Source organism: Urtica dioica, chromosome 10 (assembly GCF_054948205.1).
Source record: "Urtica dioica subsp. dioica isolate 48M chromosome 10, U.dioica_male_clone48M_v1_H2, whole genome shotgun sequence".
Classification (NCBI taxonomy): Eukaryota; Viridiplantae; Streptophyta; class Magnoliopsida; order Rosales; family Urticaceae; genus Urtica; species Urtica dioica.
The window spans coordinates 2,151,673-2,179,208 of NC_142765.1; the positions used below are offsets into that span (position 1 = coordinate 2,151,673).

Consider the following 27,536-nt stretch of genomic DNA (forward strand, 5'->3'; position numbering starts at 1 on the left):
AAGTACAGTCACATGGACCAGTCTCTCTTCACGAGATTCGTTCGTCTTGCCGTGCCTTACATTTGAGCTCAATGCCCAGGGTCAAATATGTTGTACGTACTGATGGATAATATCAGGAGGTGCTTCAAATATGCTCCCATGATCTAATTAACGTTGATGTTAAACATAGTTTCCAATGTTCGGTTTAATGTCATTTGAACTCTAGACTATGAAGAGGTCCTCTAAAAAAGTGAATCCATATTCAGGTTTCCCAGTGGAAGGAAAAGTTAAAAAAAAAAAAAAAAAAAAAAAAGCAAACAGGAACCAGCGCGCTCCTACAATATTTGATAATCAAACCTCTCGTGTGTATGCCTTGACGCATTTAATATGTTATTTTTTTTTTTTGCTCAAAATGACACATTTAATTTTATGTGAACGAAGATAATTGGAACCTCATCTTTCATTCTCTACCACTGAAAAGATAATTTAATGTGCATTTAATTTCCAACATGGAAAGCTGACAGCCCATTCATTTTTGTTTCCGCGTGATAGGAAAAGACAAAATAACAAAAATAAAAATAAACTGTCATTCAATTTTCTATAGCGTTTGTTGACGTCCTTCACTGCCATACTTTGCTCGCAAATTACAATTCACAGCTCTAGTATTTTGTGTGCGCGCTGAGAATTCAAGAAATCATCTTCTGCAGAAGAACTTCGTCTCCCTGTGAGTCTTTTATTTATTTATTATTATTTGTAAATATCGTATATAGTTCTATAAATTTTAAATTGCTCATTCATGCATTATTGTTTCCGTGAATGGAGACAAAAAAAACGCAAAAGAAGAAATCAACGCTCATTCAATTCCTCTAGTATTTTTTCAAAATACGCTCTCAGATGTCTCTCGTTATTCGTCGCCAATACTGTTCTGGTTTTCCCGCTCAGCTCAACCAGTCTCTCTGGAATGTGAACCCTCACGTTCACAAACACACTTCTTCTATCTATCAATAAATAAATAAAACAATTTATTAGAAGGAAAAAAAAATGTATATAAATAAAGCACAAAACTGAACTGACCGTAGTTACTCTATAAATATTGTCTTACTTTTGAATCTATATATATTGTAAAATAGAGAACCCTTGATCTGCTGGCAGTTATAAATGGCTGAGTTATTTGGAGGAGCGTTGCTTTCTTCTTTTCTTCAAGTCTTGTTTGAAAGGTTGGCTCCGAAAGAGATCCCAGCCATCTTGTTCCGTGGAAATCAGCCCGTTGTTGATGTCTTAGGTGATCTGAGGAACGTCGTGAGGTCAGTGACAAAGCTGGTCGACGATGCAGAGGAAAAGCTTATCACTGTCAGGGAGTGGCTGGATGACCTCCAAGACATGGTGTATCGCACCGATGACTTGGTTGATACCATGAACAGCGAAGCTCAGAGGCTTGAGCTGAAACCTCACCAGCCTTGTTGTTTGAGTATCCCAAGTGGTTTGTTCACTATTGGATTTGATAGCATGGTCAAGAATGAAGCTACGGAGATCCTTCGTAGATTCAAGAGTCTTTTAGACCAAAAGGATAATCTTGGTCTGAGAGATGATCTTGGAGAAATCCCTTCTTATCAAAGGCCACCCACTCCGTTGGTTGAAGAATCCAGCGTTTACGGAAGGAAAGATGATAAAAAGGTCATTGTTGACTTGTTGCTCTCCGGCGATGGTAGTGAGGAAAAACTATCAGTCATTTCGATTGTGGGGATGGGTGGTATTGGAAAAACCACCCTTGTTCAGCTCGTTTATGACGATGATGAGGTCAATGATTATTTTGATCTAAGAGCATGGGTGACGGTATCAAATGATTTCGACATCTATAAGATTACAAAACTAATCTTGGAAAAGGTCACATCGAAAGAGTGTCGTTCAGAAGAGTTGTTTGAGATTCAACAGAAACTAAGGGATTCCTTAAGAGGGAAGAGATTTCTTATGGTTCTTGATGATGTTTGGAATGAGAATTATATTCTCTGGGACTCTTTGAAGAGCTCTTTTGAATCTGGAGCAAAAGGATGTAAGATCATTGTGACAACACGAAGCACAATAGTAGCCTCTAGTATGGCAATTGGAAAGACAGCTACTTACCAGTTAACTGATTTATCACCCGAAGATTGTTGGCTGTTATTTTCACGCCATGCTTTCAGAAACAACGAAGACGCTCATGCATATCAAGATTTGCAAACGATTGGCAAAGAGATAGTGAAGAAGTGCAAAGGCTTGCCTTTAGCTATCAAATCTCTTGGCGGTTTATTACGTTCCGAACGAAATCCAAAGAATTGGGAAAACATTCTCGAAAGTGATGTATGGAATGAGTTGTATAGTAAAGAAAAAAGCATCCTCCCCGCTTTGTGGTTGAGTTATCGCCGTATGCCTACACATCTAAAACGATGTTTCTCTTATTGCTCAATCTTTCCAAAAGACCATGAGTTTAAGAGAGACAGGATAATCGTGTTGTGGATGGCTGAAGGATTTTTGCAGAGTGATAAGAAAGCTAGGACAATGGAGGAAGTTGGAGAGGAGTACTTGGAAGATCTTGTTTCAAGGTCATTGTTTCAGAAGTCGAATAAAGATGACTCAATTTTCCTCATGCACGACCTTGTTCACGATTTAGCCATGTTCGTATCCCGTGGATTTTGCTTCAGGGTTGATAAAATAAATGACTTTGACAGCCTTCAAAGTCATACTCGGCACCTCTCATGTAGCACAGAGCCTGAAGATTTTGGGCTTATATGCAAGGCTAAGTATTTGCGCACCTTTATTGGATCAGATAAACTGTTCTATTTTGGCTTGCCTTATAAAACCTTTGCAAAGTCGGGAAGATACTTAAGAGTCCTTGGTATACGTGGTTCAATCTCTAATTCGATTAAAAGTTTGATACATTTGAGGTACTTGGATTTATCTAACTCTATGATTAGGGAGTTGCCTGCTACAATATGTAGTTTGTACAACTTGCAGACATTGTTGTTGTCAAACTGTAGTAATCTTATGAAATTACCAAAGAACATGGAAAGGCTTGTAAATTTGCGGCATCTGGATATTTTTGGAACAGCTGTAAAAGAAATGAACTTCCAAATAAAAAATATGAAGTCTTTGCTTACATTGAGTAAAATAGTTGTTGATTTTGGAGATAGGGGGAATAATATTAAAGAAGTGAAACATGTTCAGCCTTTCATGGGAAGACTTGAGATTACGAGTATTGAAAATGTGGGTGATGCGAATGAGGCTTTGGAGGCTGATTTGAAGAATAAGAAGGGCATTACGGATCTGACTTTGGAATGGAGTGAAGAATCTGCCGGCGATGCAAATAGTTCGGAGAGAGAGAGAGAAATATTGGAATCACTTCGGCCTCATACAAATGTGAGTAATCTCAGAATCGAGTATTACAGAGGCACGATATTTCCAGAGTGGGTGGGACATCATTCTTTTTTTAACATAGTATCGATCTGCCTTAAGAATTGTAAAAGGTGTTTCATTTTGCCTCCGCTGGGACAATTGCCATGCCTCAAAAGGCTTGAAATATGGGGGTTTGATAGGGTGGTGAGTGTGGGTGATGAGTTGTACGGTGGCAGCAGTACTAGTGGCACCTCTTTCAGATCCTTAGAATACTTATCTATATGTTTTATGCCACAGTGGAAGGAGTGGTCATTTGGTGGAGATGGCACACTAGTTTTCCCCAGGCTGAGGGATCTATACTTACATGAATGTCCGGAGTTGAAGATGAGCTTACCAAACACGTCGGATGCTTGTCATGTACACCCCGACTCTCTCTCTAAACTAGAAGAGCTTATCATAGAGGGTTGCGAAAAGCTTTTGGAGAGTGATCTACACAAACTACCATCATTGAAAGGATTACTTATAGATGGTTGGGAAGGGGATTCGTTTCCTGGTGATGGAATATTGCTCCCCACCACTCTGGCTAAGATTGAGATTTGGTATAATAGGAATCTGTTGGCCCTAAACGGCGAGGCCTTTCAACAACTCACCAACCTTAAGGAGTTGAGAATCAGCGGTTGGAAAGGGGATTCGTTTCCTGGTGATGGAATATTGCTCCCCACTACTCTGGCTACGATTACTATCCAGGATTGTAGCAATCTGTTGGCCCTAAACGCCGAGGCCTTTCAACAACTCACCAACCTTAAGGAGTTGAGCATCATTGGTTGGAAAGGGGATTCGTTTCCTGGTGATGGAATATTGCTCCCCACCACTCTGGCTACGATTAAGATCTGGAGTAGTAGGAATCTGTTGGCCCTAAACAACGAGGCCTTTCAACAACTCACCAACCTTAAGGAGTTGACCATTCATGTATGCCCTCAGCTTCAATGTTTGCCCGAACAAGGCTTGCCCGCTTCTCTCTCTGTTTTAAGAATCACGGGATGCCATCCATTATTGAAGCAACGGTGTGAGAAAGGTAAAGGCCAAGATTGGCATAAGATTGCCCACATCCGGAGCGTCTCTATTTATACATAAAAAAAGGTAAACTATTCTTTTATTATTATTTTTTTTTAATTTTTCTGATAAATTATGTGCATGCTACTCTTACTACCACTGACGCGCGCTCCTTTACCATTTCAATTTCTAATAAATTCTAGTGCTGGTTATGATTCGTTGTCCCTTTGCGTAGTGTTATGGTAAATCGACATCTGAATCTGATTAGAGGTAAATTATTCATTTATTATTTTATAATTTTTTTTGATAAAATGATATGCATGCTACTATTACTACTGACGATCCCTTACCATTTAAATTTTATCAAACTCTAATGCTGGTTTCTTTGTTTGTAAAGGGACAAAGGAAGTGCCTTTGCATAGTGTTATGGTTCTTGAGGTCAACTAGTACTTGGAGAACGTTCCAGAACGTGGTGTCAATGATTCTCATGATTAACGATAAGGTTTGCGGAATCGATTTTGAATTGTTATTATTAAATTTGACGTGCTTGGTCTGGGAATTGAAGGACGGGAATGGTAAAATGCTAGGTTTGAGAACTTAAGAACTGGATTTACTACTACTCTGATTTTATTATTAATTGGGTATCTTCTGTATACAGTGCTTTTTAGAATTGGGCTCGTCAATTGACATTTTTGGAATCAAGTATGGGTTGGGGTTTTACGTCAGTGTTTCTTTTGTTGAATTGATTGATTTTGGTTTTGGAGTTCAGGTTTTATATAAAGCTGAGAAAGTTACCGCGTGTGGAATAGATTTGCGAGCATAAGAACTGGGTTTATAAATTGGGTATCTTTCTGTATATAGTGATTATTTTAATTGGACTCGTCAATTGACGTTTTTGGAATCAAGTATGGGTTGGGGTTTACTCAGGTGTTTTTGTTGAATTGATTGAGTTTGGTTTTGAAGTTTAGGTTCTATATAAAGCTGAGAAACTTACAGGGTATTTTAGGTTATGAAGTATAGTGCTGAAATTAGGAAAACAGTAAGACCATCTTGAACATAGATATTTATTTTACAAGGAAATTTTCGAATTGTGAGTATAGTGAACTATTAGGCGTGGACAGAAGAAAAGAAACTTATGGTTTTATGTGATTTTTTCTCTTAGTTAGAAATCATTGTAGGGAAGTAAATATATATATATATATATATATATATATATATATATATATATATATATATATATATATCGTAATGAAAGTGCTGATGTTTTTTTCTTTGTGAACAAACAGTTTCGCTAGAATGGGTATGCTTTCCCACCGTTGTTGCAAAACAAAGCTTTTTTTTTTATCATACTTATCTGGCTCATCTTCAATCTTCCCCGATTCGATCGCTCTTCAGACAGATTTTAGGCCGTAATTCGTAGCCAAGGAGTTTATTCTGTATATTCCCAGCCATTCAGAGCAGCAATATCATTGTATCATCTGGAGCAAGAACGGTCTTGGAATGCTATTCATAGGTGGGGAAAAGCAATTAAATTTCTCAACAATTTAATGATATGATCTTAATGTAAAATATATTTTCCAGTCTTTAATTCTGTTAATCACTCTTTATCTTTGGTGATGATCAGCTGGTTGTTGGACCCAAAACTGGTTGATGAAAGAAAGCTGTCAACATTGAATCTTTCATGTTGTTACTGCAACAAAATGATTGTGTGCGCCTTGATTCTGATGGATTGTATTTAAAATGCCTCGTAGCTCATCAAGGTTTTATGATCATTACTAATCGACTACAAGGTAAAGTACGACGGCTTATTCAGATCGAGTTCATGCAAAGGCTCGAGATTTTGTGTCCAATGGAGGAAAATCTTGATGAAGGCTTTGCTGAGGCATTAATGGGATCATTCTCTCGGGACTGGAAAACATATTGCTTCGAACCGGTCAAGCTTAATCCTCATTTCTTTGAAGGCGAATTACATTTTATTTTTCTTTTCATGGTATTCTTACAACATATACTTCATTGATTTGACAATGATGCTGTGCTGTGGTCCTTTTTTTGCTCACAAGGTGTTGTGGTCCATGTTTCACCGTGTCATTTTTATTCATTTCTGTGGTCTCTTCTTAACTTACTAATTTTTTTTTGTATACAAATTATAATTTATCTTAAGTAGATGTTTTACAAAGAAGTGCTTCATTTTGGCTAGCTATTTGTAGGAACATACAGAGTAATAATTGTAGATTATTCTCTCTTTAACATACAGAGGTTCAGCCATTCACAGAGCGCCACTTGGACGCCACCCGATCAGCACTGTCGTTGAGATGCCCGTCGTTTTTTTATGGTCTATGAACATAGACATACCATAGTCTTTGCTCTTTTGGTTCATAGGTAAAGTGCATTGGCTTATTTAGAACAACTTGTATGGTTAACGGCTAAGTTGGTTACCCAAGGGTTTTTAATGTCTATTTTTTAATCTTTTTTAGAAAACATTACCGCATACTTTTCTTTTGCAAAAAGACGATTCTGATCGGTGTCGACCATCATCAATTGCCTTGGTGGATAGCAAATAAAGTCTCAGCTTCTCAGAATGCCACGTGGAGGTGGTCCTATACCTTGTCAGCACTGTCGATGAGATGACCTAGAGCTCTATCTATCAGGTACGAAAGATTTCGTATGGTCTCTGAACATATCATCTATCAGGTACATGATCATTGTGATTATCATTGGCGTAATTTTGTTTGTTTACGGAGTGGTGCCTATCACATTGCTAATCTGAACAAGTAGAAAGAAGAAAGCCCGGCGTTGATGATTGTGTACGCCATGTGGCAGAAGCCGGAGCACTGAACACAGAGAATGGTGAGACAGACGTCGACGATCTTTGATGATAGTGATGCTGACCCGACATCACATCCCCGAAGTCGAAATTTTATCAAGATTTCCTTAAAAGGTAAAATGATAATTTTTATGTTATTTTTATTTTTATTTTTCATTTTTTTTTTTCATTTTTCTTATAAAGTATGGCATGGTACGTAAAAGAATGTTGGCGGAAATGAATTAAATTTTTATTACTTCCTGGTGGTGTATTTATACAGCCTAAAGAGTATAATACATAGAGAAAATCAAGGAGATTTGATCTGATTAGAAGGAGATCAGATCAGAATAAAATAAAACTGTACACCTAATTAATTCCTTATATTCTGGAATTAATTTACACGTAATATTCTAAACAAAGAAATAAATCAACCATATTTTCTAACAGTATGTTATATATTTTCCTTTTTTTATAGAATTTTTTGGACAGACTTTTTTCGTAATAAATTATCTCAAGTTGATGCTTTACATCGCTCGTAGTACTTCTTTGGCATAAGTACATTGCCATCCTGGTAAGTGATTTTGTATTCTTGCTGATATAGTTAATTTTAGTACATGATAATCTCACGGTTCCACTTGTATTTTCTCATCCGTTAAATTCCACACACTCTTATGTATCTTTGGTCATGATCAGTAACATCATTTATTTGGAGCCAAAAGTGCATCAGAACGGAACTGATGGAAGAATGCTATCAAGATTCAAACTCGATTTCGCAACACCACATCCCCGAAGTTGAGTTTTTTTTTCAAGATTTCAATAAAGGTATAATGATAATTTTTTTTCTTATAAAATATGATATGGTATGTTATTTATTTTCTGTTTCATATAGATTTTTTGGACGGACTTTTTTTTTCTTATAATAATTAACTCGAGTTGATGCTATACATCGCTCTTAGTACTTTCTTTGGCATAAGTACATCGCTGCTGCCCTTTTGAGTGTTTGTATATTCTCGCTGATATAGGTGATTAGCTTACATATAATTAATCTCATATTCAGCTTGCATTTTATCGCCTCTTTAATTCCATACACTCTTATATATATTTGGTCATGATCAGTAACATGATTTAGTTGGAGCCAAAAGTGGCTGGGAATAATGGAATTAACTTCCCCGCTGATTTCCCGTCAAGATATTATTGTGTACACGAAATCATTGTACAAAGGTGGGTGAGAAGAAATGGGAGACTGGCGAGAAGGCTTTCACACACATATTCTAACATCACTAAAGGAGGTAACCTTTTTTTTCAAAGCTAATGTTCTGGTTGTCGGATCACATTGTTTCATTGACTTATTATCAATTGTTTTTGAAGGTCATATTATCAACCAGTAGTCCAATCCTTGGATCCGACCATGTGGAAGAAACTGAAGCTTTCCTCAAAATATCTGTTAGTTGTCTTCTTTGGAAGCAATTCAGACACCACCTTTTCTAGAAGAACATTGCTGACCTGGTAAGGGTTCTATGTTTAGTTTAGCTATGATAGCTTAGTAAAGAGCCTACGGAAAGAATTTAATTTCTCCGAAGACCCTGTTTTATATCGATTCAATCTTGTTCTTGAAAAAAGAGAGAATCTCGTGTTTGTGTATTCTTGCTGATCTAGTAAATTAGCGTACATAATGTTATATTCAACTTGTATTTTCTCGTCTTTAATTCCATTCACTCTTACCTGAGGTATTGGAACTAATGATCTTACTCTTGAATTATTGAAAAATGACCTTTGGGTTGTACAACTTACAGATCTTGTTACTGTCCTTATGTCATAATTTTGGAAATGAGAAATTGGATTTTCTGGTTTCTGATCAGATATCCAAAGAAGGCTATTCAATCACTCTTTATCCATCTGCTTCACATTTCTCTCATTGGTTCACAAAACCGCTCTCCAAAGGTAAACTACATGAAATCTAACTCGTCGGTCTTATATTTGGCATATCCAAGAGACCTTCATTTCGTTGTGTCAAATGGGTAATCATTTTGCAGAGGATTTGTGAGATTTATCAACAAATTCCAGAAGTGGTTGAGAGCTTTGGAGTGGACACAAGAGAATACAGATATGTGCCGATGGAGAATAATGTTGTGATGCTGCAAATATATATTTTTCTCAACTTGAGTTCCATTCACTCTATTACCTTTGTGATGAAAGTAGTTGGACCCAAAAGCAGCTCAAAAACTTGTTCATGGAAGAAAGCTGTCGAGATTTAATTTTCTATGCCGATTCCACTAAATACCTAATGCCTCATCTCAGGTATGACCTTTCTTAACATGGTCTATGAACATTTGAGCATCTTCTTTGTAGTTAATCGCTCTCTTGGATTACATGTAAAGTGGATGGCGTATTCAGACAATTTGGATCAGAAGAAGAATCCAAAGTCGAGGTGCTTATTCAGAGATACTGCAATCTGCATAGCAAAACATAGCTTCCATGGTGAGTGCGTTTTATCTCTATGGACCCTGCTTGATCTTGATTCAATATTGATTTTGAAAGAAAAGAGAATCTTGTGTTTGTATATTCTAGCTTGTATAATTAATTAGCATACATAATAATGTCACATTAAACTTGTATATTATCCTCTCTTTAACTCCATTCACTCATATATATCTTTGGTCATTATCAGTGACATCATTTAGCTGGAGCCAAAAATGGCTTGGAACGGAACTGATGGAAGAAAAAGCCGTCGAGATTCCAACTCGTGCGATCATTTGGATTAAAGGAGTTGCATATGGAATTAGCTCAATCCTCGGGGCAAATGGAATTGGAAGAAGCCGAAGCGTCAAACGCAGAAAATGAAAGCCTTGAGGAAGAACAATGGAATCACATAATGTCATTTTTTTTATAATAAATAAGTGCATATTGATGATGACGATGCTGACCCGAATGATCACAGATTTATGTTTCTCTCAGGACCCAAAAATATATTGTACGGATTGATAGAACCAGGAGGTTCTTCTTTATTTAAGAATATGTTTCAATATTACTTATTTCGTCGCTGGGTTGTCATTTAATCTCAAGACTATCAAGGCCTCAAGGGTGGTCCCTTTCTTTGACATTCATTTTGTGATTAAGTAAAAAACAATGGCGCACAAGTTCTTAACTTTTTATTGCCGTTTAGTCTCTGTAAACGATCAACCTAACATTTGATGATAACAGTTTATAGGCAAAGAGTTACAACTACATTATGAATCGCGGTAAATATCTGATTAAAAAAAAAAAAAACTAGGCTGGATTAGTGCTTGGTTTTTCGTGATTCAAAAATCAAGTCAATCTCTGATTCAATCAATTATTTTATACACCCTGAGGTATTTGGACTTATCCTACTCTGAGATTATAGAATTACCTGATTCTATAATCTCAGACATTATTGTTGTCAATGTGCCTTAATCTAACTACATTACCAAAGAACATGGCAAGACTAATCAATTTGCGGCATCTGGATATTGATTGAACATCTCTAAAAGAAACGAACTTCTGAATAAAAAAATATGAAGTCTTTGCTGACATTGAGTAAAATATTTCATTTGACATGATTAGCTGTACCTGATTAGAAAGAGAAATATATTACAAAAACAAAGCAACCTTTGTCAAGTTCATTTTATCCTCCAAAAGAATAGCGAAGAAAGAATATGGAGAGAGAGATTAGCAACTTCATAAAGGTATGGCTTTTGGCTTTACCATCTCAAAGGACTCACCGCCTTTTTCCTCGCCAGCTTTCAAACTCTTGGTCTTCTCATTCCACAAAGGCCCTTTGAAAAACTCCACTACATGTCTTCCTGTTATGGCCCATACCACCACATTTACCACATTTGCGGTGAATGACAACTTTTTCGCCTTGGGAAGGGTATCGATTGACCCTCCGCATTCCTTGTTTACTTTTCTTCGGTCGACCGGCTTGTTTCTTTTCAATTGGTTCTGACACCTTCATGTTCTTTATGTCATCCGAAACGTTCCGCTGATCTTCATTCCCAACAGGATATATAGATTCCTTGTACATCTCAATCCATGTCTCCTTCGAATAGAAAGGACTGCATAAAGAGTTGATGTCGACACTCCTGTGTTGTGCAGATGCAATGGCATGCTCGCTCGGGATTCCAAGTAGTTGTGGTAGCCCGCACGTGCATGTCTTTCTCAACAAATCAACATCAAAGTCACCTCTCTCGTCTTTGACATGACATTCATACATACCGAGTCCATAGGTATTGACGAATTGTGCCTTGCTGTTTAGATGGGGAGATTGTCTTAAAACTTCGGGGACAATCTTGTATCACATTTTCTAGACATTTCTTTTCTATCAAAAAACCACTTTTGAAGTGTGAATCTAATAAACTCAAGCAACGTGGTAATGGGAAACGTTCTAGCATTCCTCGTCTTATTGTTGAAGCTTTCTGCATTATTACTTGTCATTATATCGTACCTATACAAACAGTTACATATTAAAGACGTTTTATATCTAGTTAAAACACTTGTAATGAAAAAATGAAGAGTTTGTGTTTTACCGTTTCCCAGGGAAAAATGCTCTTGCCCACTGATCAAAACCGATTTCCTTGAGATACTTTGCCATCTCGACATCTTTCCTTCTCAATTGCCGAAAATGAGCTTCGAAAGTGGTCTTATTGAAAGCATAAGCGGCGACATTCAGTTCAATGCCACAATGATCGGTCTTGAATTTATGTTGGACATTTAGTTTTAGATGATGGTAGCATGCTCTGTGAGGGATACCAGGGAACACCACCTCGAGACCATGTATGATGCTAACATGTCGATCGGATATGAACGCCAACTCTTCAACGTCTTCACCGATAACTTCTCTCAACTTTCTCAAAAATCAAATCCACGAAGCATGACACTCGCTATCTACTACCCCGCATGCAAGTGGATATAATTGTGAATTAGCGTCCATCGCAATTGCGCATAGCAATTGTCCACCGTATTTTGTCTTAACAAATGAACCGTCTAATGATATCACCTGTCGACAAGACTTGAATCTTCTACGACACGCCCCAATAGAAAAGAACGCGTACTTGAATCTATCGTCATCTTTCACAAACGCAGTCAGAGTCTCAGGGTTCTTCTGCTCCAACTTGTATAGCCAAACGTATTGAGATCTATGACAGTAGGAATCTGTTGGCCCTAAACGGCGAGGCTTTTCAACAACTCACCAACCTTAAGGAGTTGGACATTTCTAAATGCCCTTAGCTCCAGTATTTGCCTGAAGAAGGCTTGCCCGCTTCTCTCTCTCACTTGACAATCGAGAAATGCAATCCTTTGTTGGAGCAGCGGTGCGAGAAAGACAGAGGGGAAGATTGGCACAAGATTTCCCACATCGCTCACGTCATGTTTTGTTATAAACATGCTACTACTACTGCTAATACTACCGTTTGAATTTAAGTAAACTCAGACAAAGGAAGCCCGTGATTTTGCATATTGTTATGGTTCTTGAGGTCTGCCAGTACTTGGGAGAGCGTTCGAGCACGTGATGTCGATGATTCTCATGATCAACAATAAGGTTTGTGGAATCAATTTTAAATTGTTATTTTTTAAATTTAACGTGCTTGGTCTGGGAATTGAAGGACGGGAATGGTAAAATGTTAGGTTTGACATTGACAGCTTAAGAAATGGGTTTACTATTACGACTACTCTGATTTTATTATTAATTGGGTTTCTTTCCTATATAGTGATTTTTAGAATTGGACTCGTCAATTGACGTTTTTGGAATCAAGTATGGTTGGGGTTTTACTTGAGTGTTTCTTTTTGTTGAATTGATTGATTTTGGTTTTGAAGTTCAGGCTCTATATAAAGCTGAGAAACTTGCAGAGTGATTTAGGTTATGAAGTGAAGCTATTTAGTAAAGCTATTTAGTTTCCTATATAGTAAAGCTGCTCTATAAGGTATTAACCCTTCACAGCCATTGAATTAACGTGACCATACCGAGTTTAATTATACCACGTATGTCATCATGAAACATTGGCTATATAGCAATAAAAAACAAATACCTCAGCAATTTAATCATTTGCTACACAGGCTCTCATCATGCATCTCCGATTGGGAAGGGGATTCGTTCCCTGGTGATGGAATGTTTCTCCCCACCACTCTGATTGGTAATTGATTTATTTTTCCTGATAAATTTTGTTGAGCGACTTATATAAACTTTATCCCACATCTCTTTATAGATTATGACACTTCAATACCCTTAATTTTAAAATAACTCTAATGTTGGTGTCTCGGCGGACAGAGGAAGCCTGTGGATATGCATAGGATTATACTTCTTCAGGTCAGCCAGTACTTGGAGAACTATTTCTGGCCCAATTTTAATGCCGAGACCGCAATGTTCGAGCACGTTACATCCATGATTCTCATCATTTACGAGAAGGTTTGTGGAATTGGTTTGAAATGAAGGAAGGGAATACTACTACTATCGGGTTTAGTGTTTCTTTTGTAAATATTGAATTTTTTTTTTTAATCGGACTTGATAATTCACGTTTTTGGAATCAAGTGTGAGTTTTTTTGTTAAGGAATCAAGTGTTAGTCCGGGTCGCTTAAGTGTTTCTTTTGCGGAATCTAGCTTATGAACTGTAGGATTGAAATTAGAAAACATCGAGCGTGAGACCATTTTTTTACATGGATCGCAATTAAAGTCTCGTTCTTTGCAGAATGTCAAGTGGACGTGGTCCTATGCCTTGTCAGCACCGGGGATTAGATGACCAAGCTCCGTCGGGTACGTAGACTTTTGTAGATATGTCATGAATGCTTTTATGCTCTCTGAACATCTTACATCATCTTTTTTGCAATTCGATTACAAGTAAAGTACACTGCCCGATGATAGTGATTCTGGTTCGAACGGCAAATTCCCGAGAAGTTCGGTCTCCACTCAGACAATTTCCAGAGTTCAGGGGTACGTATATGTAATGCTTAGTATTAGTGCACCTTTCTTAGATTACAAAATTACCTTACTGTTACTTGCCTCAAAAATCTTATTCACATCAAGAATATACTAAACAATTTTGTTTCTGTTTTGTTTAGATGGATCTTTTATATCACAAAAATCTCAAATTCACCAAATCTTTTATGAATATATCTGAAGTAAGGTAGTTGAACTAATTATCTTATTTTTGGATTTTTGTTTCTGTGTCGTAATTTCGCTTTTGGCCTTCTCATTCCATATTTTACGCAAAAGATCTCCAAAGAAGGATATTCAATCAGTCTTGTGGATTACATGTTTCTGTGTATTTTTTTTTTTTTTTTTTTTAATTTTATAGTCTGATGAGCATTTACTAATCCTCTTTGTATTTAATAGCTCGCATGGATTATGTGTAATGTATATGGCATATTCAGGGTAACTAGTAGCCCAATCCTTGGATCCGACCATGTGGAAGAAACTTAAGCTTTCCTCAGAATTTCTGTTAGTTGTCTTCTTTGGAAGCAATTGAGACACCACCTTTTCTAGAAGAACATTGCTGAGCTGGTAAGGGTTCTATGTTTAGTTTAGCTATGATAGCTTAATAAAGAGCCTATGGAAAGAATTTAATTGCTCTGAGGACCCTGTTTTATATCGACTCAGTTCCTGGAAAAAGAGAGAATCTTGTGTTTGTGTATTCTTGCTGTTCTAGTAAATTAGCGTACATAATGTTATATTCAACTTGTATATTCTCGTCTTTGATTCCATTCACTCTTACCTCAGGTATTGGAACTAATGATCTTACTCTTGGATTATTGAAAAATGAGCTTTGATTTGTACAACTTACAGATTTTGTTACTGTCCTTATGTCATAATTTTGGAAATGAGAAATTGGATTTTCGGGTTTCTTTCGTCACTCTCATCCGAGCCCTGTCCGAGTCGGAGCACTTAGACGAAGCTGTGGACTTGTTTACGAGGCTGCATTGGGCCTCGGCTCTGATCAATACTTACTTGGTCTCGTGAATCTTTCAATGAGCTGCCATTTGATCTCAAGTCTATCAAGAGTTGTCATCTGAAATTGAATCCATTTCCTAATCCTCATAATCAACCGAGTAAAAAAACTATTAGATTTACTCCCATACGTGTACTAAGTACAACCATCTTCTCAATGTTTTCGTAATTGTTATTGGTTGTTTTTCTTTAGTGAATCTCTGTGAAAATTGAGCGCTTCATGCTTTTCATAATTGTCCGACTCAGCGAACTTTTAAAATTACTCTACTCTATGTAAAAATTTGCTGCTCTCTCAACTATGTTCTCTCTGTTAACAATGGTATTCTGTGCTATTTCAGATTGATTTCCAGGTTCGTTATCTTCTTCGTCTTGGTAGACCTCTCGTATGTGAAAGAGAATCCCGCTGGTATCATAATTGTGCGACTCAGCGAAGTGGAGAGATTGGTGAGGTCTCTCCAACTTCCCGAGGATGTTGGGTATACCTGTGAAACAGCCGGGTATTTTTGGTTGCTTCATGTATACTCTCGGTGGGAGCTATTTCTCGCCGCTTGCGTCGAGAAAGGAAACGAGCCATCATTTGTCAAAGACCGATTCCCCTTCAAAGAGTTCTTCTCGAACGCTCCGCACCAAGTCTTCACTGGCGAGTCGTTCGAGAAAGACATGAGGGCGGCGGAAGGGTGTTTTCGTCATCTGAAGGTTATGTTCCAAGAACTCGAAGAGTGCCGGGCGTTCGAGTTGCTCAAGTCAACGGCCGATCGAGCGAATTACTTGATGACTAAGCAAGCGAAGATCGTAGCGATGACCTGCACTCATGCGGTTCTGAAGAGAAAAGACTTTTTGCAGCTGGGTTTCAAGTACGACAACCTGTTGATGGAAGAGAGCGCTCAGATTCTGGAGATCGAGACTTTCATCCCGATGCTTCTTCAGAGGCAGCAAGACGGGCGTGCGAGGCTAAAACGCTGCGTTCTGATTGGAGACCATCACCAATTGCCTCCGGTCGTGAAGAACATGGCATTCCAGAAGTACAGTCACATGGACCAGTCTCTCTTCACGAGATTCGTTCGTCTTGCCGTGCCTTACATTTGAGCTCAATGCCCAGGGTCAAATATGTTGTACGTACTGATGGATAATATCAGGAGGTGCTTCAAATATGCTCCCATGATCTAATTAACGTTGATGTTAAACATAGTTTCCAATGTTCGGTTTAATGTCATTTGAACTCTAGACTATGAAGAGGTCCTCTAAAAAAGTGAATCCATATTCAGGTTTCCCAGTGGAAGGAAAAGTTAAAAAAAAAAAAAAAAAAAAAAAAAGCAAACAGGAACCAGCGCGCTCCTACAATATTTGATAATCAAACCTCTCGTGTGTATGCCTTGACGCATTTAATATGTTATTTTTTTTTTTGCTCAAAATGACACATTTAATTTTATGTGAACGAAGATAATTGGAACCTCATCTTTCATTCTCTACCACTGAAAAGATAATTTAATGTGCATTTAATTTCCAACATGGAAAGCTGACAGCCCATTCATTTTTGTTTCCGCGTGATAGGAAAAGACAAAATAACAAAAATAAAAATAAACTGTCATTCAATTTTCTATAGCGTTTGTTGACGTCCTTCACTGCCATACTTTGCTCGCAAATTACAATTCACAGCTCTAGTATTTTGTGTGCGCGCTGAGAATTCAAGAAATCATCTTCTGCAGAAGAACTTCGTCTCCCTGTGAGTCTTTTATTTATTTATTATTATTTGTAAATATCGTATATAGTTCTATAAATTTTAAATTGCTCATTCATGCATTATTGTTTCCGTGAATGGAGACAAAAAAAACGCAAAAGAAGAAATCAACGCTCATTCAATTCCTCTAGTATTTTTTCAAAATACGCTCTCAGATGTCTCTCGTTATTCGTCGCCAATACTGTTCTGGTTTTCCCGCTCAGCTCAACCAGTCTCTCTGGAATGTGAACCCTCACGTTCACAAACACACTTCTTCTATCTATCAATAAATAAATAAAACAATTTATTAGAAGGAAAAAAAAATGTATATAAATAAAGCACAAAACTGAACTGACCGTAGTTACTCTATAAATATTGTCTTACTTTTGAATCTATATATATTGTAAAATAGAGAACCCTTGATCTGCTGGCAGTTATAAATGGCTGAGTTATTTGGAGGAGCGTTGCTTTCTTCTTTTCTTCAAGTCTTGTTTGAAAGGTTGGCTCCGAAAGAGATCCCAGCCATCTTGTTCCGTGGAAATCAGCCCGTTGTTGATGTCTTAGGTGATCTGAGGAACGTCGTGAGGTCAGTGACAAAGCTGGTCGACGATGCAGAGGAAAAGCTTATCACTGTCAGGGAGTGGCTGGATGACCTCCAAGACATGGTGTATCGCACCGATGACTTGGTTGATACCATGAACAGCGAAGCTCAGAGGCTTGAGCTGAAACCTCACCAGCCTTGTTGTTTGAGTATCCCAAGTGGTTTGTTCACTATTGGATTTGATAGCATGGTCAAGAATGAAGCTACGGAGATCCTTCGTAGATTCAAGAGTCTTTTAGACCAAAAGGATAATCTTGGTCTGAGAGATGATCTTGGAGAAATCCCTTCTTATCAAAGGCCACCCACTCCGTTGGTTGAAGAATCCAGCGTTTACGGAAGGAAAGATGATAAAAAGGTCATTGTTGACTTGTTGCTCTCCGGCGATGGTAGTGAGGAAAAACTATCAGTCATTTCGATTGTGGGGATGGGTGGTATTGGAAAAACCACCCTTGTTCAGCTCGTTTATGACGATGATGAGGTCAATGATTATTTTGATCTAAGAGCATGGGTGACGGTATCAAATGATTTCGACATCTATAAGATTACAAAACTAATCTTGGAAAAGGTCACATCGAAAGAGTGTCGTTCAGAAGAGTTGTTTGAGATTCAACAGAAACTAAGGGATTCCTTAAGAGGGAAGAGATTTCTTATGGTTCTTGATGATGTTTGGAATGAGAATTATATTCTCTGGGACTCTTTGAAGAGCTCTTTTGAATCTGGAGCAAAAGGATGTAAGATCATTGTGACAACACGAAGCACAATAGTAGCCTCTAGTATGGCAATTGGAAAGACAGCTACTTACCAGTTAACTGATTTATCACCCGAAGATTGTTGGCTGTTATTTTCACGCCATGCTTTCAGAAACAACGAAGACGCTCATGCATATCAAGATTTGCAAACGATTGGCAAAGAGATAGTGAAGAAGTGCAAAGGCTTGCCTTTAGCTATCAAATCTCTTGGCGGTTTATTACGTTCCGAACGAAATCCAAAGAATTGGGAAAACATTCTCGAAAGTGATGTATGGAATGAGTTGTATAGTAAAGAAAAAAGCATCCTCCCCGCTTTGTGGTTGAGTTATCGCCGTATGCCTACACATCTAAAACGATGTTTCTCTTATTGCTCAATCTTTCCAAAAGACCATGAGTTTAAGAGAGACAGGATAATCGTGTTGTGGATGGCTGAAGGATTTTTGCAGAGTGATAAGAAAGCTAGGACAATGGAGGAAGTTGGAGAGGAGTACTTGGAAGATCTTGTTTCAAGGTCATTGTTTCAGAAGTCGAATAAAGATGACTCAATTTTCCTCATGCACGACCTTGTTCACGATTTAGCCATGTTCGTATCCCGTGGATTTTGCTTCAGGGTTGATAAAATAAATGACTTTGACAGCCTTCAAAGTCATACTCGGCACCTCTCATGTAGCACAGAGCCTGAAGATTTTGGGCTTATATGCAAGGCTAAGTATTTGCGCACCTTTATTGGATCAGATAAACTGTTCTATTTTGGCTTGCCTTATAAAACCTTTGCAAAGTCGGGAAGATACTTAAGAGTCCTTGGTATACGTGGTTCAATCTCTAATTCGATTAAAAGTTTGATACATTTGAGGTACTTGGATTTATCTAACTCTATGATTAGGGAGTTGCCTGCTACAATATGTAGTTTGTACAACTTGCAGACATTGTTGTTGTCAAACTGTAGTAATCTTATGAAATTACCAAAGAACATGGAAAGGCTTGTAAATTTGCGGCATCTGGATATTTTTGGAACAGCTGTAAAAGAAATGAACTTCCAAATAAAAAATATGAAGTCTTTGCTTACATTGAGTAAAATAGTTGTTGATTTTGGAGATAGGGGGAATAATATTAAAGAAGTGAAACATGTTCAGCCTTTCATGGGAAGACTTGAGATTACGAGTATTGAAAATGTGGGTGATGCGAATGAGGCTTTGGAGGCTGATTTGAAGAATAAGAAGGGCATTACGGATCTGACTTTGGAATGGAGTGAAGAATCTGCCGGCGATGCAAATAGTTCGGAGAGAGAGAGAGAAATATTGGAATCACTTCGGCCTCATACAAATGTGAGTAATCTCAGAATCGAGTATTACAGAGGCACGATATTTCCAGAGTGGGTGGGACATCATTCTTTTTTTAACATAGTATCGATCTGCCTTAAGAATTGTAAAAGGTGTTTCATTTTGCCTCCGCTGGGACAATTGCCATGCCTCAAAAGGCTTGAAATATGGGGGTTTGATAGGGTGGTGAGTGTGGGTGATGAGTTGTACGGTGGCAGCAGTACTAGTGGCACCTCTTTCAGATCCTTAGAATACTTATCTATATGTTTTATGCCACAGTGGAAGGAGTGGTCATTTGGTGGAGATGGCACACTAGTTTTCCCCAGGCTGAGGGATCTATACTTACATGAATGTCCGGAGTTGAAGATGAGCTTACCAAACACGTCGGATGCTTGTCATGTACACCCCGACTCTCTCTCTAAACTAGAAGAGCTTATCATAGAGGGTTGCGAAAAGCTTTTGGAGAGTGATCTACACAAACTACCATCATTGAAAGGATTACTTATAGATGGTTGGGAAGGGGATTCGTTTCCTGGTGATGGAATATTGCTCCCCACCACTCTGGCTAAGATTGAGATTTGGTATAATAGGAATCTGTTGGCCCTAAACGGCGAGGCCTTTCAACAACTCACCAACCTTAAGGAGTTGAGAATCAGCGGTTGGAAAGGGGATTCGTTTCCTGGTGATGGAATATTGCTCCCCACTACTCTGGCTACGATTACTATCCAGGATTGTAGCAATCTGTTGGCCCTAAACGCCGAGGCCTTTCAACAACTCACCAACCTTAAGGAGTTGAGCATCATTGGTTGGAAAGGGGATTCGTTTCCTGGTGATGGAATATTGCTCCCCACCACTCTGGCTACGATTAAGATCTGGAGTAGTAGGAATCTGTTGGCCCTAAACAACGAGGCCTTTCAACAACTCACCAACCTTAAGGAGTTGACCATTCATGTATGCCCTCAGCTTCAATGTTTGCCCGAACAAGGCTTGCCCGCTTCTCTCTCTGTTTTAAGAATCACGGGATGCCATCCATTATTGAAGCAACGGTGTGAGAAAGGTAAAGGCCAAGATTGGCATAAGATTGCCCACATCCGGAGCGTCTCTATTTATACATAAAAAAAGGTAAACTATTCTTTTATTATTATTTTTTTTTAATTTTTCTGATAAATTATGTGCATGCTACTCTTACTACCACTGACGCGCGCTCCTTTACCATTTCAATTTCTAATAAATTCTAGTGCTGGTTATGATTCGTTGTCCCTTTGCGTAGTGTTATGGTAAATCGACATCTGAATCTGATTAGAGGTAAATTATTCATTTATTATTTTATAATTTTTTTTGATAAAATGATATGCATGCTACTATTACTACTGACGATCCCTTACCATTTAAATTTTATCAAACTCTAATGCTGGTTTCTTTGTTTGTAAAGGGACAAAGGAAGTGCCTTTGCATAGTGTTATGGTTCTTGAGGTCAACTAGTACTTGGAGAACGTTCCAGAACGTGGTGTCAATGATTCTCATGATTAACGATAAGGTTTGCGGAATCGATTTTGAATTGTTATTATTAAATTTGACGTGCTTGGTCTGGGAATTGAAGGACGGGAATGGTAAAATGCTAGGTTTGAGAACTTAAGAACTGGATTTACTACTACTCTGATTTTATTATTAATTGGGTATCTTCTGTATACAGTGCTTTTTAGAATTGGGCTCGTCAATTGACATTTTTGGAATCAAGTATGGGTTGGGGTTTTACGTCAGTGTTTCTTTTGTTGAATTGATTGATTTTGGTTTTGGAGTTCAGGTTTTATATAAAGCTGAGAAAGTTACCGCGTGTGGAATAGATTTGCGAGCATAAGAACTGGGTTTATAAATTGGGTATCTTTCTGTATATAGTGATTATTTTAATTGGACTCGTCAATTGACGTTTTTGGAATCAAGTATGGGTTGGGGTTTACTCAGGTGTTTTTGTTGAATTGATTGAGTTTGGTTTTGAAGTTTAGGTTCTATATAAAGCTGAGAAACTTACAGGGTATTTTAGGTTATGAAGTATAGTGCTGAAATTAGGAAAACAGTAAGACCATCTTGAACATAGATATTTATTTTACAAGGAAATTTTCGAATTGTGAGTATAGTGAACTATTAGGCGTGGACAGAAGAAAAGAAACTTATGGTTTTATGTGATTTTTTCTCTTAGTTAGAAATCATTGTAGGGAAGTAATATATATATATATATATATATATATATATATATATATATATATATATATATATATATATATCGTAATGAAAGTGCTGATGTTTTTTTCTTTGTGAACAAACAGTTTCGCTAGAATGGGTATGCTTTCCCACCGTTGTTGCAAAACAAAGCTTTTTTTTTTATCATACTTATCTGGCTCATCTTCAATCTTCCCCGATTCGATCGCTCTTCAGACAGATTTTAGGCCGTAATTCGTAGCCAAGGAGTTTATTCTGTATATTCCCAGCCATTCAGAGCAGCAATATCATTGTATCATCTGGAGCAAGAACGGTCTTGGAATGCTATTCATAGGTGGGGAAAAGCAATTAAATTTCTCAACAATTTAATGATATGATCTTAATGTAAAATATATTTTCCAGTCTTTAATTCTGTTAATCACTCTTTATCTTTGGTGATGATCAGCTGGTTGTTGGACCCAAAACTGGTTGATGAAAGAAAGCTGTCAACATTGAATCTTTCATGTTGTTACTGCAACAAAATGATTGTGTGCGCCTTGATTCTGATGGATTGTATTTAAAATGCCTCGTAGCTCATCAAGGTTTTATGATCATTACTAATCGACTACAAGGTAAAGTACGACGGCTTATTCAGATCGAGTTCATGCAAAGGCTCGAGATTTTGTGTCCAATGGAGGAAAATCTTGATGAAGGCTTTGCTGAGGCATTAATGGGATCATTCTCTCGGGACTGGAAAACATATTGCTTCGAACCGGTCAAGCTTAATCCTCATTTCTTTGAAGGCGAATTACATTTTATTTTTCTTTTCATGGTATTCTTACAACATATACTTCATTGATTTGACAATGATGCTGTGCTGTGGTCCTTTTTTTGCTCACAAGGTGTTGTGGTCCATGTTTCACCGTGTCATTTTTATTCATTTCTGTGGTCTCTTCTTAACTTACTAATTTTTTTTTGTATACAAATTATAATTTATCTTAAGTAGATGTTTTACAAAGAAGTGCTTCATTTTGGCTAGCTATTTGTAGGAACATACAGAGTAATAATTGTAGATTATTCTCTCTTTAACATACAGAGGTTCAGCCATTCACAGAGCGCCACTTGGACGCCACCCGATCAGCACTGTCGTTGAGATGCCCGTCGTTTTTTTATGGTCTATGAACATAGACATACCATAGTCTTTGCTCTTTTGGTTCATAGGTAAAGTGCATTGGCTTATTTAGAACAACTTGTATGGTTAACGGCTAAGTTGGTTACCCAAGGGTTTTTAATGTCTATTTTTTAATCTTTTTTAGAAAACATTACCGCATACTTTTCTTTTGCAAAAAGACGATTCTGATCGGTGTCGACCATCATCAATTGCCTTGGTGGATAGCAAATAAAGTCTCAGCTTCTCAGAATGCCACGTGGAGGTGGTCCTATACCTTGTCAGCACTGTCGATGAGATGACCTAGAGCTCTATCTATCAGGTACGAAAGATTTCGTATGGTCTCTGAACATATCATCTATCAGGTACATGATCATTGTGATTATCATTGGCGTAATTTTGTTTGTTTACGGAGTGGTGCCTATCACATTGCTAATCTGAACAAGTAGAAAGAAGAAAGCCCGGCGTTGATGATTGTGTACGCCATGTGGCAGAAGCCGGAGCACTGAACACAGAGAATGGTGAGACAGACGTCGACGATCTTTGATGATAGTGATGCTGACCCGACATCACATCCCCGAAGTCGAAATTTTATCAAGATTTCCTTAAAAGGTAAAATGATAATTTTTATGTTATTTTTATTTTTATTTTTCATTTTTTTTTTTCATTTTTCTTATAAAGTATGGCATGGTACGTAAAAGAATGTTGGCGGAAATGAATTAAATTTTTATTACTTCCTGGTGGTGTATTTATACAGCCTAAAGAGTATAATACATAGAGAAAATCAAGGAGATTTGATCTGATTAGAAGGAGATCAGATCAGAATAAAATAAAACTGTACACCTAATTAATTCCTTATATTCTGGAATTAATTTACACGTAATATTCTAAACAAAGAAATAAATCAACCATATTTTCTAACAGTATGTTATATATTTTCCTTTTTTTATAGAATTTTTTGGACAGACTTTTTTCGTAATAAATTATCTCAAGTTGATGCTTTACATCGCTCGTAGTACTTCTTTGGCATAAGTACATTGCCATCCTGGTAAGTGATTTTGTATTCTTGCTGATATAGTTAATTTTAGTACATGATAATCTCACGGTTCCACTTGTATTTTCTCATCCGTTAAATTCCACACACTCTTATGTATCTTTGGTCATGATCAGTAACATCATTTATTTGGAGCCAAAAGTGCATCAGAACGGAACTGATGGAAGAATGCTATCAAGATTCAAACTCGATTTCGCAACACCACATCCCCGAAGTTGAGTTTTTTTTTCAAGATTTCAATAAAGGTATAATGATAATTTTTTTTCTTATAAAATATGATATGGTATGTTATTTATTTTCTGTTTCATATAGATTTTTTGGACGGACTTTTTTTTTCTTATAATAATTAACTCGAGTTGATGCTATACATCGCTCTTAGTACTTTCTTTGGCATAAGTACATCGCTGCTGCCCTTTTGAGTGTTTGTATATTCTCGCTGATATAGGTGATTAGCTTACATATAATTAATCTCATATTCAGCTTGCATTTTATCGCCTCTTTAATTCCATACACTCTTATATATATTTGGTCATGATCAGTAACATGATTTAGTTGGAGCCAAAAGTGGCTGGGAATAATGGAATTAACTTCCCCGCTGATTTCCCGTCAAGATATTATTGTGTACACGAAATCATTGTACAAAGGTGGGTGAGAAGAAATGGGAGACTGGCGAGAAGGCTTTCACACACATATTCTAACATCACTAAAGGAGGTAACCTTTTTTTTCAAAGCTAATGTTCTGGTTGTCGGATCACATTGTTTCATTGACTTATTATCAATTGTTTTTGAAGGTCATATTATCAACCAGTAGTCCAATCCTTGGATCCGACCATGTGGAAGAAACTGAAGCTTTCCTCAAAATATCTGTTAGTTGTCTTCTTTGGAAGCAATTCAGACACCACCTTTTCTAGAAGAACATTGCTGACCTGGTAAGGGTTCTATGTTTAGTTTAGCTATGATAGCTTAGTAAAGAGCCTACGGAAAGAATTTAATTTCTCCGAAGACCCTGTTTTATATCGATTCAATCTTGTTCTTGAAAAAAGAGAGAATCTCGTGTTTGTGTATTCTTGCTGATCTAGTAAATTAGCGTACATAATGTTATATTCAACTTGTATTTTCTCGTCTTTAATTCCATTCACTCTTACCTGAGGTATTGGAACTAATGATCTTACTCTTGAATTATTGAAAAATGACCTTTGGGTTGTACAACTTACAGATCTTGTTACTGTCCTTATGTCATAATTTTGGAAATGAGAAATTGGATTTTCTGGTTTCTGATCAGATATCCAAAGAAGGCTATTCAATCACTCTTTATCCATCTGCTTCACATTTCTCTCATTGGTTCACAAAACCGCTCTCCAAAGGTAAACTACATGAAATCTAACTCGTCGGTCTTATATTTGGCATATCCAAGAGACCTTCATTTCGTTGTGTCAAATGGGTAATCATTTTGCAGAGGATTTGTGAGATTTATCAACAAATTCCAGAAGTGGTTGAGAGCTTTGGAGTGGACACAAGAGAATACAGATATGTGCCGATGGAGAATAATGTTGTGATGCTGCAAATATATATTTTTCTCAACTTGAGTTCCATTCACTCTATTACCTTTGTGATGAAAGTAGTTGGACCCAAAAGCAGCTCAAAAACTTGTTCATGGAAGAAAGCTGTCGAGATTTAATTTTCTATGCCGATTCCACTAAATACCTAATGCCTCATCTCAGGTATGACCTTTCTTAACATGGTCTATGAACATTTGAGCATCTTCTTTGTAGTTAATCGCTCTCTTGGATTACATGTAAAGTGGATGGCGTATTCAGACAATTTGGATCAGAAGAAGAATCCAAAGTCGAGGTGCTTATTCAGAGATACTGCAATCTGCATAGCAAAACATAGCTTCCATGGTGAGTGCGTTTTATCTCTATGGACCCTGCTTGATCTTGATTCAATATTGATTTTGAAAGAAAAGAGAATCTTGTGTTTGTATATTCTAGCTTGTATAATTAATTAGCATACATAATAATGTCACATTAAACTTGTATATTATCCTCTCTTTAACTCCATTCACTCATATATATCTTTGGTCATTATCAGTGACATCATTTAGCTGGAGCCAAAAATGGCTTGGAACGGAACTGATGGAAGAAAAAGCCGTCGAGATTCCAACTCGTGCGATCATTTGGATTAAAGGAGTTGCATATGGAATTAGCTCAATCCTCGGGGCAAATGGAATTGGAAGAAGCCGAAGCGTCAAACGCAGAAAATGAAAGCCTTGAGGAAGAACAATGGAATCACATAATGTCATTTTTTTTATAATAAATAAGTGCATATTGATGATGACGATGCTGACCCGAATGATCACAGATTTATGTTTCTCTCAGGACCCAAAAATATATTGTACGGATTGATAGAACCAGGAGGTTCTTCTTTATTTAAGAATATGTTTCAATATTACTTATTTCGTCGCTGGGTTGTCATTTAATCTCAAGACTATCAAGGCCTCAAGGGTGGTCCCTTTCTTTGACATTCATTTTGTGATTAAGTAAAAAACAATGGCGCACAAGTTCTTAACTTTTTATTGCCGTTTAGTCTCTGTAAACGATCAACCTAACATTTGATGATAACAGTTTATAGGCAAAGAGTTACAACTACATTATGAATCGCGGTAAATATCTGATTAAAAAAAAAAAAAACTAGGCTGGATTAGTGCTTGGTTTTTCGTGATTCAAAAATCAAGTCAATCTCTGATTCAATCAATTATTTTATACACCCTGAGGTATTTGGACTTATCCTACTCTGAGATTATAGAATTACCTGATTCTATAATCTCAGACATTATTGTTGTCAATGTGCCTTAATGGCAAGACTAATCAATTTGCGGCATCTGGATATTGATTGAACATCTCTAAAAGAAACGAACTTCTGAATAAAAAAATATGAAGTCTTTGCTGACATTGAGTAAAATATTTCATTTGACATGATTAGCTGTACCTGATTAGAAAGAGAAATATATTACAAAAACAAAGCAACCTTTGTCAAGTTCATTTTATCCTCCAAAAGAATAGCGAAGAAAGAATATGGAGAGAGAGATTAGCAACTTCATAAAGGTATGGCTTTTGGCTTTACCATCTCAAAGGACTCACCGCCTTTTTCCTCGCCAGCTTTCAAACTCTTGGTCTTCTCATTCCACAAAGGCCCTTTGAAAAACTCCACTACATGTCTTCCTGTTATGGCCCATACCACCACATTTACCACATTTGCGGTGAATGACAACTTTTTCGCCTTGGGAAGGGTATCGATTGACCCTCCGCATTCCTTGTTTACTTTTCTTCGGTCGACCGGCTTGTTTCTTTTCAATTGGTTCTGACACCTTCATGTTCTTTATGTCATCCGAAACGTTCCGCTGATCTTCATTCCCAACAGGATATATAGATTCCTTGTACATCTCAATCCATGTCTCCTTCGAATAGAAAGGACTGCATAAAGAGTTGATGTCGACACTCCTGTGTTGTGCAGATGCAATGGCATGCTCGCTCGGGATTCCAAGTAGTTGTGGTAGCCCGCACGTGCATGTCTT

At 37.4% G+C, this 27,536-nt stretch overlaps 1 protein-coding gene and 2 long non-coding RNA genes across 5 annotated transcripts in view; all 3 read left to right on the forward strand.

Annotated features, from left to right (window-relative positions):
* The window catches only part of LOC149382979 (uncharacterized), a 32,973-nt gene extending 26,359 nt beyond the window's left edge, over positions 1–6,614 (forward strand). Inside the window, exon 4 of the long non-coding RNA XR_016301696.1 lies at positions 6,198–6,614. This is a non-coding gene — a long non-coding RNA (uncharacterized LOC149382979). The remainder of the gene's footprint in view (positions 1–6,197) is intronic.
* LOC149382980 (uncharacterized) overlaps positions 1–24,396 on the forward strand; it is a 48,421-nt gene extending 24,025 nt beyond the window's left edge. Inside the window, exons 6-8 of one of the 3 annotated variants that reach the window (XR_016301686.1) lie at positions 7,898–8,026; positions 24,079–24,207; positions 24,342–24,358. This is a non-coding gene — a long non-coding RNA (uncharacterized LOC149382980). Of the gene's footprint in view, positions 1–7,897; positions 8,027–8,160; positions 8,179–24,078 lie in introns of those variants that run through there. The other 2 variants (XR_016301685.1, XR_016301687.1) reach the window with 2 other exon arrangements.
* LOC149382983 (putative disease resistance RPP13-like protein 1) lies at positions 1,138–6,140 on the forward strand. The gene is made up of 5 exons (XM_089628804.1): positions 1,138–4,464; positions 4,799–4,903; positions 5,060–5,170; positions 5,850–5,914; positions 6,026–6,140. Exons 1-5 carry the CDS (start codon positions 1,138–1,140, stop codon positions 6,138–6,140), a joined length of 3,723 nt encoding a protein of 1,240 aa, XP_089484930.1.
* Positions 24,397–27,536: the final 3,140 nt, after the last annotated feature.

Coding starts and splice junctions, on each gene's coding strand:
- LOC149382983 (XM_089628804.1), top strand. CDS start 1,138: ATGGCTGAGTTATTTGGAGGAGCGTTGCTTTCTTCTTTTCTTCAAGTC. Junction 4,465..4,798: donor AGATTGCCCACATCCGGAGC/GTCTCTATTTAT, acceptor TTGTTTGTAAAG/GGACAAAGGAAGTGCCTTTG. Junction 4,904..5,059: donor TTCTCATGATTAACGATAAG/GTTTGCGGAATC, acceptor TTCTGTATACAG/TGCTTTTTAGAATTGGGCTC.